At 42.4% G+C, this 12823-nt stretch overlaps 1 protein-coding gene across 1 annotated transcript; it reads left to right on the top strand.

Moving 5' to 3' along the window:
- Positions 1 to 10217: 10217 nt before the first annotated feature.
- On the top strand, positions 10218 to 11180 carry LOC110200779 (olfactory receptor 10W1-like). The gene is given in 3 exon segments (XM_020976180.1): positions 10218 to 10325; positions 10327 to 10627; positions 10630 to 11180. Coding segments are annotated over 3 exon segments (960 nt in total).
- The last annotated feature ends 1643 nt before the right edge of the window (positions 11181 to 12823 follow it).

Here is a 12823-nt window from a genome sequence, read left to right as displayed (position 1 = left end):
CCAAGATCATAAACTACAAATCAGCAGAGGCTGATCTGTCCTAGTAAAGAAATCTTCTCATTAGGACTTTCCAATTTTAATGATGTACTCAAACCTAGGCCTCCTAACTCCAAGTTCAAAGTTCTTTTTTGTTGTTCAGTCATGTTTGGACACTTTGTGACCCCATTTGGGGTTTTCTTAGCAAAGATACTGGAATGATTTGCAATTTCCTACTCCAGCTTATTTTACAGATGAGGAAACTAAGGCAAACAAACTGAAGTGACTTGCCCAGGGTCATACAGCTAGTAAGTGTCTGAGGCTAGATTTGAACTCAAGAAGATACGTCTTCCTGACTCCAGGCCTGAGGCTCTATCCACTGTGCCACCTAGCTACTCTCAAAGCTCTGTATGCCAAAATCCTTCCCAAACATATAACTTCATTCTGACAGCTAGTATTTGAGAGCTAAGAACAACGTGATAGATCACCCAGAGCAGGGACTCTCAACTTGGAGTCTATGATATTTTGATAAGTGAATTTAAATATGATTGGCTTCTCTTTTTAGTCCCCTGTAGATCATCTTATGCATTTGAAAGCCTTGTTCTGAGGAGGGCTGCATGAGATTTCCCAGACTGCCAAAGGGAACCAGGCCCCACAATCCTTGACCTAGAACAACTTCACCGTGATCATGCATAGAGCCAAGGGTCAGAGGGTTGAGCAATCTGCCTGAAGTCACACAACCGGAGACCGAGCCAAGCCTAGTACCCAGTACTTTAGATGCCCAAGACATGATCCCTGTGCCACCCTGTTGCTCCATTGTGCCATCTTATTTATCTCTGCCTTTATAGAATTTATTCTCAATGTGTTCTGAACCTTGAGCAAGATCAGTGATGGTGTGGCCATGCAAAGGTAAAACAGCTTCCCTTGCTACTCCAGAGATGTCCCAATATCTTCCAATGGTAAAGAGATCCCAAGGGGAGAGAGAGTGCTATATGTGTTAACAGCTTCCCAACAGAGTCTCAAGGGAAACCAGCTCTCTTTCCTGTACCATTCACATCTGGGAGGAGGAACTGAAGAGGGAAGACCCTAAGTCCCATGACCTGGGTTCTAAGGCATAAAAAACTTGGGAGGTTTTTTTAAGGAGGTTATATAAATTCCCATCTATTAAGTAGGGTCCCCAGGCTATGGTGTGTAACCTCAAGAAGCTTACATTTTAATATGGGATGCAGTACACACAGGAAAATGGTATTTCCTACTACTGTCACAAATTATAAACCCCCCAAAAGGGTCATCTAGTGTCCAGGAAGAAACACTTTGATCTGGAAAGTTCCATGGATGGTGACTAAAATAAAAAGCAAATCTATTGATTCACTCCTCCAGATCCAGAGTGAATTTGATCATGGTTGCAGAACTGGAGGGCATGGAAGATAGAGATAAAATGGGATGTGCCTGGCTAGGCTCTTCAGCTGCAGGCATTTGGGGAAATTGCAGTACAGTTGTTGGAAGAAGATTTAGGGGCTACTGGTTCGAGATGGCTTAGTCCGAGACTGAGGATGGGACTTGGAAAAGAGGGCTAAAGAAGCCAGGAGGATCAGAAGTTCTAAAATGACCCCAGGCATGGCCCTGGCCACCTATAATAAGTAGCCCAGAGTACTTATGAGAACAAACTAAAGGGGGGGGAAATGGAAAAGTGAAATGTCTTTCCACAATGCTGAAAACTGAGTATTCTGCCATGCCCTAATCTGGGCCTCCTGAATCCTCGGCATGACTTCCAGGAAAAGCATCTGTCAACCCACAAGAGTTTCTTGTGTACCTACCAGGATCCCAGCATGTGGCAAGTGACACTTGTCTCTTTACCACGAGGCTTTTGGGCAGCTTAACAGCCGTCATGTTCTTCCCATTGATCACTTCCCTATATGAAATACTGACTACAAAATTCTTCATTATTCCATGGGTTTAGAGCTCTCAGGGATATTGCAAACTATCTAGTCCAATTCCCTCCTTTTACAGTGGAGGAAACCAAGTTAGCCAGATAGGCTAATGACTTGCCCAAGGACATACAGGTAGTAAATATATGGGATGGGATTTAAAATCAGGCCCTCTAATTCCAGAGTTTATGCTCTGCCCATTGTATCTTACTGCATCATGACTCAGGTGGGAGAGTGATCCTGACAAAGCAGGCATGGGAGCCTTGGAGCAAGGAACCCTACAGCCCTAGGTAGTATTTTGATAGGACTTTAAAGTTTTCACAGTGTTTTATGGATGTGCAAGCCACACGACAACCCCGTGAGAAGTAGATGCTATTATTCCCAATTCATGTTTTATGTTTTGTGGCTTGTCCCAAACACCACATCATAATTTCCTGTATCAGAGAATGTAAGACATAGAAGTGCCTTTGAAGCACTTAGCCCATTCTCCCCAGTCCTTATTTTACAGAGGATCCTAGGATCATAGATCAAGAGACAGAAGGGACCTTCAATGTATTCTTGCTCAATCCCCTTGTTTTTTAGCTTGAGAAAACTGAGGCTTAGAGAGAAGTAACTTGTCTAAGATCATACAAGGGAGAAAAGTTAGGATTTGAATGCAAGACCTTCAAGTCTCATATCCTCTCCACTGCATTGTCTAGCTCCCATATTTCATCTTTTCCTGATCTTAGTCCAAGACTGGATGGACTCCAGGGCAAACCCAGTAGCATAATCTATGGCAGCGAGGTGGTACAGTAGGTAGAATAAGGGCAACTATGTGGCACAGTGGATAGAGTGCCAGGCCTGGAGTCAGGAAGACATCTTCCTGAGTTCAAATCTTGCCCCAGACATTTACTAGCTGTGTGAACCTGGGCAAGTCACTTAACCTTGTTCATCTCAGTTTCCTCATGTGTAAAATTAGTTGGTCAAGGAAATGGCAAACCACTGCAGTATCTTTGCCAAGAAAACCTCAAGTGGAGTTGGACCTGATTGAAATGACTGAACAATAATGACAAAAATCTAATCTGTTCACATACTAATTCTTTTTCTCATTCTTTTATTCCTTTCTGCACAGAAGACAGCAATGAATTGAGAGAAATAGCTATCATCAATAGCATTTGTCCTGAGAATTCTGATCAATGAAATGACTTACCATTGTTCCAGAGGACCAATGGTAAAGCATGCTACCCACCTCATTACCAAAAAGTTATGAACTAAATATGCAGAATGACATAAACTTTTTTCACATGGATGTGGGGATTTTCACGTCCTCATATTGGAAATGGTAGCAGCCAAGTTGGAAAGTAGTTATTCCATTGTCATGCACCATGACCATAGTTCATTGTAGTGTGTAACCCTGGACCAGTCACTTAAACTCTCTCAGCCTCAGTTTCCTCATCTGTAAAATGAAGGTAATAACAATACTGGCCTCCTGAGATTGTTGTGAGGCTAGAATGTGATAATATTTGCAAAGTGCTTTGCAAGCCTTAAGGTGCTATATCATTTTGCATTTTTTATGAGTTGGCACAACCAAAGGAGTCCTGGTAGGTCTTACCAAGGTGGAAAGGCTTCAAGTCATTAGCCTAGTGATGGATGGAGATTCATTGTCTGAATGGAATTCTATCCACACAATGAATCTCAATGATTTCTGGTGCCTAACCTAAGTCTTAGAGAATACACATTAATTGTTTAATTGGTCTAGTTAAATTTGGAAAGACTCATCATCACGTTGGCCTAAGTGGTTTGAAATCTACACAAGTTGAGGGGGTACTCATAATCATGAAATTGAAGTTTCTTAATGTATATTTTTATTAATAAAGATAATAAGATTAAAATAATTTAAATGCATATAGTCCTTTAAGAATAGAACATGCATGCTATGCACCCAGCTGTGCTATAGTCATGCACATTCTACCTCATTTAGCTTCTGGAGCCACTGACTCCTCATTGGGATTTCCCTTTCCTTTATCATGACTTCAGCCCTATGGCAACTTAAATAATGCTGCCAGTTTGGAGAACAGCTTCTGCCCCAGGGCTCTCAATTGCTCCATAGGAAGATCTTGCTTGCCTCCAGAAATGCCTTGATATATGCTCACCTCCGCAATCTCTAAGAGCCACTATCCATGCCCAACTCTCAGGGGTCCCACAAAGCTAGACTTTGCATCAGTCACTGACTCAGGGGTCCACATCTAAATACATTCATGTACACATTATGTCATTACCTCTCTATGGTACCCAAGAGAAAGAATTTTCACTTGCATTTGCCCAGTGTATGACTAGAAATGCATATGAATAATTCTATTAACTCACTACTTATACTGACATACTCTCAGACATGCACACTAACTCCAAGGTTAAACAGGAAAATACAGCCCCTTATAGATCTGTTACTTTTTTGCCCCACACAGAGATAATTAGGGTCTTAAGGGAACAACATTTCAATTAGCATTGAGTGATATCCCTTAGAACAGCTGCTCAAGGTGTTCTATAGAAGCCACCAGGTGGCACTTGTAGTTTTCAATGCCAGCTCACTTCCAACTGCTTATGGATTAAAAGCACCAAGTATCTCAACTCCCACATAATACTTGGTGCATCTTGGGACCTGCATTCCTATGTAGGTATATAGATATTCCAACAATAACTCATAATTCTCTTGGCTCATAGCCCCATCCACTTGGATAACAATTTATATGCTTCCTTCTTCAGCATATCCCCCCAAAAATCACTCAATTAAAATTTTTTAAATGCATTTATCAATTAATAAGCATTTATTAAGTGCCTACTATGTCAGATACTGTGCCTAGCACTGAAGATACAAAAAGAGGTGAAAAGACAGTCCCTCCCCTCAAGGAGCCTAGAATCTAATGAGGGAGACAACATATAAACAAATATATAAAGTGAACAACATACAGGATAAATAGGAAATATGATAAGAGAGAAGGCACTGGAATTAAGAAAGGTTGGGAAAGCCTTCCTGTAGAAGGCAGAATTTTAGTTGGGACTTAAGGAAGACAGGGAAGTCTGTAGTCAGTGTGGAAGAGGATAAGTATTGCAGGCATAGGGGATAGCCAGAGAAAATGCCTGGAGCCAACAGATGGAGTGTCTTATTTGTAGAACAGACAGACCAGTGTCCCTGTATTGAAGAGTACACATTAGGGAGTAAGGTGTAAGAATAATAGAAAGGTAGGAGAGGGCTAAATTATGAAGGGCTTTGAATGCCAGAGTATTTTATATTTGCTGCTAGAGATAATAGGAGAACACTGGAGTTTATTGAGTGGGGGGGGGGATAAAGTGACATTACTGGACCTGCATTTTAGGAAAATCACTTCAGTGGCTGAATGGGGAATGGATTGGAGTACAGAGAGAATTGAAGAAGGCAGATCCACAAGCAGGCTATTGAGCTAATCATGGTACAAGGTGATGACAGTCTTCACTAGAATGGTGGCAGTGCCAGAAGAAAGGAGGCACATTCCAAAGATGAAACTTACTGGTCTTGGCAACAACTTGGATATAGGGGGTGTGGGGTGGGGGTGGGGTGAGAGATAGTGAGGAATGCAGGATGACTCCTAGGTTGTACAAGCCTAAAGGACAGGGAGGTGGTGTTGTCCTCTGCAGTAATAGGGAAGGTAAAAGGAGTGAAGAATGGGGGGGGGAATAATGAGCTTGGTTTTGGGTATACTAACTTTGATATGTCTATCACAGTGATCATGAAAGTAAACTGTTACAAAATAAATATCTGAGGACTGAGAATAGCCCCAACCATCTCTACTGTAAGAAAACTAGAGAGGGGTTTTACCACTACCTCAATTAATATAATCACACCTGGCATTGTTGATGTTTGTCCTTAATTTTCTTTTTTGGGGTTTTGTTTTGTTTTGTTTTAGGCAATTGGGGTTAAGTGACTTACCCAGGGTCACATAGCTAGTGTCAACTGTTTGGTCTGAGGCAGGATTTGAACCCAGGTCCTCCTGACTTCAGGGCTGGTACTCTATCCACTGCACCACCTAGCTGTCCCCTTAATTTTCAAAGATGACCAATGACATAACAGAGTGATCTCTTGATTCATGGATGAATTGGATTTAAGTGAGACAGAGTTGCACAAAGTTGTCAGCCTCTCTTCCAGAGTCAAAGTCAAACAGCAAGGCAAAAGTCAGGATGATTGGCAATGGCCTGGGATGCACAAATGCAGTGGATGACCTTGGTGCCATCATGTCTGGCCAAGCTCTAAGTGCTCTGCAAGGCCTACTTCAGCTGCCTTCATGGCCGTTGGAACAAAATGTTCTCATCTACCCATTCCACAGGAGGAAGTCTTCACATGCTTGAGGTAGACACTCCTCTGATTCACCAATGGGTTTGTGGTCTATTGATTACTCTCAATCTGGTTTAGCCTGTCTGACAAGATGTGTCAACTGTGTATGCTACTGCTTCTCAGAGCCACAGGTGAGAGTTGAGTGAAAGGTAGATGAGCAGCCCTGAAAAGGGCTCAGCAATCCCTTACACCAGAAGTGCTAATCCTCCCTGAACATGCCTGCACCCCAACTGGTATGGATAGCTTGATTCAACCAGTCAAATGTGTAAACTAAGTTCTGATCCAGCACCTAACCAATTTAGAGAAATTAAATATTTGGAGTTATTCAATGAGTAGCTGATGATACAGCACAGGAAATATCTTCTGACTATTTAAATAGAACTAATAATGCTTCTTAGACTACATATAAAGCCAGCAAGCAGTTTGGAGTCAATCCAACCAAGAAGGATATAGCACTTCATTTTAGGAGATAGTAATACCAATTTGAGCAAAGCTTAAAAGGAAACTACTTTTGGAAAGATGAGAAAGTAGCTCTTGCTCTCTCTCTCTCTCTCTCTCTCTCTCTCTCTCTCTCTCTCTTTCTGTCTCTCTTTCTCTGTCTGTCTGTCTCTCTGTCTGTCTGTCTGTCTGTTTCTCTCTCTCTCTCTCTCTCTCTCTCCTCTCTCTCTCTCTCTCTCTCTCTCTCTCTCTGTCTTCTCTCTCTTCTCTCTCTCTCTCTTCTCTCTCTCTGTCTCTCTCTCTCTCTCTCTCTCTCTCTCTTCTTCTCTCTCTCTCTCTCTCTCTCTCTCTCTCTCTCTCTCTCTCTCTCTCTCCCCCCCCCCCCTCTCTCTCTCTCTGTCTCTCTCTCTGTCTCTCCTCTCCCTCTTCCCAGCTGTGAATACCATGAGACATTCCATGGCCAAAAAGAAGGTCTCCAAAGAGAAGGAATCAAATATCCAGAGAGAGAATTCACTGTGTTCTGACACTGTGACCTTTGAAGGGTCAAACCTGGAGGTCCCATTGGTATCAGTAGCAGAATTCCCCAAAGCTGCTGTGGCTGATGGCAGAGTGTGTCTCTACTTAGAGCAGACCAGAAATAAACTATCCAAACGGACCGCCCTCTCCAAGCCCAGAAGAAAGAAACCAAAGGGAATTCCATGAGGTTTCCAAAAAGAAGGAGGAAAAAAAGAGCTTCAAGTGACCAGGAGATATGAATTTCCCTTCGGGCACATGTGCTTTCTAAGTGTGAGCCCGTTTCTTCCAAGGATCTTCTGTGTACAAGGTGGTAATATACCTCCAATTAGGGGGATGTTGTTTATAACTAATGTCCTTGCTGTGCCATGTTATAAATACCCTTTTCTAAAAGTTGTTTGAAATCTAGTTGGCTATCTTCTAATCAATGAGAAACATACTGGTGGGGGCTCATGGATAATAGTAGCAGAAAGCCCCAGACTTTCAGGATCCTGAGGGAATAAATAGAAGCTGAATTCTGGGACTCAACAATATGATTTGGGTTTAATGGAGTAGCCAGGGGGTAGAGGTTTAAGGGGGAGATATACTTGTCAAGTTAGGGTGTTCATTTTTCCCTGACTCCTTGCTGCCAGGACTCAAATACACTTCTTTCTAATTTGGCATACAATGGTCTTTCCACTATGTCGCTTTCCTAAACTACAAGACTCCATTCTCCAAGTATTCCATTAATTAATTTCTTTTTTTATGTTTTTAATTGCCCATTAGTCTCCCAGCAAAATCTTTACCATGATTCCTCCTTGTTACATGAATGTGATCCTTGGTCCTCAAAAGCTCAGTCAACAGAATGGAAACTTTGGCAGGTCCTACTAAGCTGTAAAAGTTTCACATATAGGGATAGTGATAGATTGTGTGTTACCCAGATCATCCTAGAAAAGTCTATGGAGATTCATCACCAGCTGCTACAATTCTAGGAAACACTAGGTTATGGAAGCGCTGCAATCTATGACAGTGAAAGGGCTCTCCACAGTGAAAAAAATTGTAAATTCTCAAATTAAAATTATGAGGATGACTATTAATATAAGGATAACAGGGACATTTTGCCCTGACAGTGGAAATACAAAACAAAGTTCATGAGCCCCACTCTGCCTCCAATATTACTAAGTGCCTCCCTGATGTTTATCTAAGCTTCAAGGCAATTTACATTGCCCAGGTGCTAGCTGCTAGGGATATTTCACTGTGCCTGATAAAAGAAGAGTCTAAGTAAGACATTCCTGTCTCCCTCATGGAGTCTGTAGTCTAGTACGGGGATAAGATTTAAGCCCAGATAGTTGTAATATAAAACATTTCATAAAAAGTGCACAAGAAGGGTGCAAAACTATGTTCTGTGAGGCATCTGAAATTGGGTTATTTAAATTTTCTGCTTCTTGCTCAGTTAATCTGGGAATTTCATATTCAGATTTTTATAAGCATTCATCTGCTTGCTCTTAGTTATTACTTTGGTTGGTATATAATTATGAAGTGGAGAACTAAGGAGGGGTAGTTAAGCTGCCTCCATTAGAGATTTTCCTAATATTCCTCTCAACGTACTTGAACCTTCAACCTTGAGCACAATCCATGATGACATGGCCATGAAAGTGTTTAGCGGCTTCTTTCGCTTCTCCAGAGATGTCTTCTACATCTTCCAGAGACACAGAGATCCCAAGTGGAGAGACAGATCTACTGTGGGCTAATTACCTCCCAATAAAGCCTCAGGGGAGACTAGCTTTCACTGCACTATTCACCTCTGGGAGATGGGACTGAGGAGGCAGGACCCTAAGACCCATTACCATTTATTTCTGCCTGGGTTCTGACGCATGAAGAATTGAAGCTTTGTTCAATAGGGTTATATAAATGTCCATCCCTGTTGAATAGGCTTTCCAAGTTATAGATGCCTCCTCCTTGATCTATCCCCTGGAAAGATATGAGCACTCCCCATCAGATATGCGGTCTGATGGCTTGGTTGCAGATATAACTGAAGAGCTGGGAGCTACAGCACTCACACACTTGTGAGGTAAGGAGATGCTACAGGGTCAGAGAATGGGAAAGTTGGAAGAGACATTTCAAATCATCTAATCCAACCTGATTCGTTTTGCAAATGGAGAGACAAAAGGTATTGAGATTGTCTAAGGATCACATAAGGTCACGCTTATTAGTAGCAGAACCAAAAATAAAGCCCTCATCACTTAACTGTTCTGTTCATCCAGTGCTCTGTCTTTGTTAGCATCTCCCGAAACTCTAATTCTTTAACTACCCAGGTATCTGATGGTTTCCAGGGCTTGGTGTAAGGAACGAGTCATGAGCTGGTAGTAGGGACTTCTGGCTTCTTCCATGTCTTAGACTATCATTCTAAACCATGGTCGGAGTTCCATTCCAGTCTATGCTTCAGTTTCTCCATACTTAAAATGGTATCCTCCATGACCAATGCCAGTCCCAGGATCACTGGGGTAATAATATCTCCCATTTTATAGGGCAGAGGCCACCTAATCTGACTCTTTACTATTCAAGAATTACCTTTACAACATCTGAAATAACTACCAGTCATCTAACACCAAATCAAGTGGATTTTTCCCCTTGAACCAAGTTGTCTCACATTCTTCTTCTATTTCCTATCACTATCACCAGCAAAATCATCTATCATGTGTTAAAGTTTGAAAAGGGTTTTACTGATCTTTACCACAATCCTATGATATCGGAAGGTAATGTATTATTAACCTACATTTACAGATTAAGAAACAGGCTCAGAAATGCTCAATGATTGGAAGGATCATAAAACTAACGTCTTATAGGTGGGATTTGAGCCCCCAGTCCTGCATCCAAATCTAGCACTCTTTCCACTATAGCACATTCTCTCTCCCAATCTCAAGCTCTGATTAGAGCAGACCTGCTGCTGTGATGGACAAGATATTCCTATATATTCACAGATTGATTCTTTCTTCTATCCTTTTATCTCTTGCCATACAGGGGACCTCAGTACCTCAATGACTTGGGTGAACCAATCGTTATCAACAGAGTTTGTATTCCTAGCTTATCCTACACACCCAGAGCTGCAGGTCTCGGTTTTCTTGGGGATCACTCTGGTTTACAACCATGATCCTCACAGGAAACATCCTTATTGTGGCTGCCATTCAGATGGAAGCCCGCCTCCACACACCTATGTACTACCTACTAGGCAGCCTCTCTATTGTGGAGATCTGGTACACCTCAACAGTGGTCCCCCCCATCCTAGTCAACACCATGAAGAGGCATAAGGCCATCACATTGCTGGGTTGTGCCACCCAGATGCTGTTCTTCATTGGGCTGGGTAGCACTGACTGCTTCCTATTGGCCATCATGGCCTATGATCGCTACGTGGCAATCTGCTATCCACTACAGTATCCCTTGATCGTGACTCCAAGTTCTGTTTCAACCTGGTGGTGACTTCCATGGCCATAGGCTTCATCCTATCCCTGCAGCTGGTGGCCTTCATCTTCCATTTGCCTTTTTGCCATTCCAGAGACATTGAACATTTCTTCTGTGATGTGCCCCCTGTGATGCGCCTGACCTGTACCCACAGCCGCCTCCATGAGCTCTCAGTGCTGGTGGCAGGCACACTAGCCATTGCCTTCCCCTTCCTCCTTATTGCTATTTCCTATGCCCTCATTGCTATTGCCATATTGGGCATCCACTCAACATCAGGCCGCCGGCGAGCCTTTTCTACCTGCTCCTCCCACCTCATGGTGGTCCTGCTACAGTATGGCTGCTGCATGTTCATGTACCTTCGTCCAAACTCCAGCTACTCACCCAAGCAGGACCAGTTGCTTTCACTGGTATACACCCTAGGTACTCCTCTTCTTAACCCACTGATCTACACCCTAAGGAACAGTAAGGTAAAGGGAGCCCTGAGAAGAATAATCACAAGAAATGTCTCCTCCAAGAAAGCTGTCCCTAGGATACTATGGTAAACCAAGGTGATAACTCTGGGTGTCTCTAATTATGAAGCCCATATATATGGCACTGGGAAGACATTGGGGAAGTGAGGTGTGTGGTTGGCCAATGAGAGAAGAGGAGTCCCCAATATGGTGCTTAAAGAAACTCAAGATTCAAACAAACATAGACACCCACGAACCCCTATACCATCAAAAGGACTTGGAGCTGGAGATCCCATTGGAGTCCTGGCTGCCTGATCTTGGGAAAGTCATCTCATCTCTTTGATCCTGTTCATTTATCTGAAATGTTGAGAAATGAATACTTTCCCTGTCTACCTCATAGATTTGTTGGGAGAAATGAATGAACTACGTATAAAAAAGCACTTAATAAATGCTAACATATGTGCTATCCATATGTAAGGTATTATTATGATATCCCCTACTAATGTAGAAAAGCATTCATTACTTCATTCATTCAAAAAGTTTATTAAGCACACACTGTCTCAGTCACTAAGAATACAGAGTTAAAAAAAAAAATAACATTCCCTTCCCTAAAGGAGCTTGTGTTCTATTGAGACAAAAGAATATGCACAGAGATATATCTATTAAGAGGCAAAACGAATACAATCGGAGGGGAGCAGAAACAACTGGAGAGACCATAAAAGGCATCTGAGAAGAGGTGGCATGAGTTGAGACTGGGAGGAAACTAACTTCCAAGCGGCATAGACAAAACAGGAAGTGCATTCTATGCCCAGAGGACAGCCTAAGCAAAGCCATGGAGGCAAAAGAAGAAATATCTTGACTGGGAGCCAGTGAGTAAGGCTGATTAATGTGCAACACAGAGCACATGAATGTGAGTTCAGTTTGGTGAGATCCTATCCCTCTTTCACCTGAATAGAGATGCTGAGTCTGGGATAAGTCAGTTTGAGAGAGGAGGTGCATTCAGCACAATTTACCCTGAATGCTACCCTAAACCATCAGCCCTATGGCAGGCCCTGCATCCAAGTTCCTTTCTGAGGTTTGAATGACTTGTTACTTAGGTTAGGTCAAGCAAGATAATCATCATTTATTATACATAATTACTTGTATGTTCAGTCTTTAAGGTGAGGCGGCTAAATTCCATGATGACTCAAGGTTTGTCATCACCCTATAATGAGCTGACGCGCCGACATCCAGATGCAGCCAACTCTCAATTATCCACTTTATGGCTTATCTTGTAAAGCACATCATATCAGGGTTTTAATGGCACCACTTATTCTACAGAACCGTGTACCCTGTCAATAACTTCGGTCATGAACATCACTATACCTGGCAACAGAAGAGTTTTATTATTACCATCTTTGTCCTTTGAATTCACATTCATTTGGCTTCCCTCCGCTACCTCTTCTAGGGAATCAGGTTGCAGGGTATTGCAAAGGAAGAACATCCCATGTAACTCAACCTGATCATGGGAATAGAGAATTCCTAATATATTCAGAATCCTACTCAACCTCTCAGATGCCACGCAGGACTGTTCATACTTTCTTTTCCTATTATATATGCAGGTACAACCCCAACTGGCTCTTCTCATGTCACACTCCCAAAAGCTCCCTGATACAGTTTAAGGACAGTTCTCCTTTCACATACATAGGCAGTAAGCTTTGAGGTTATTATCATACATTTTATGATCAGCCTTCCTC

Source organism: Phascolarctos cinereus, unplaced genomic scaffold (genome assembly GCF_003287225.1).
Source record: "Phascolarctos cinereus isolate Bilbo 61053 unplaced genomic scaffold, phaCin_HiC Scaffold_9;HRSCAF=440, whole genome shotgun sequence".
Lineage (NCBI taxonomy): Eukaryota > Metazoa > Chordata > Mammalia > Diprotodontia > Phascolarctidae > Phascolarctos > Phascolarctos cinereus.
Note: the sequence above shows the minus strand (reverse complement) of the source record. Positions and strands in the feature narration are given on the sequence as shown.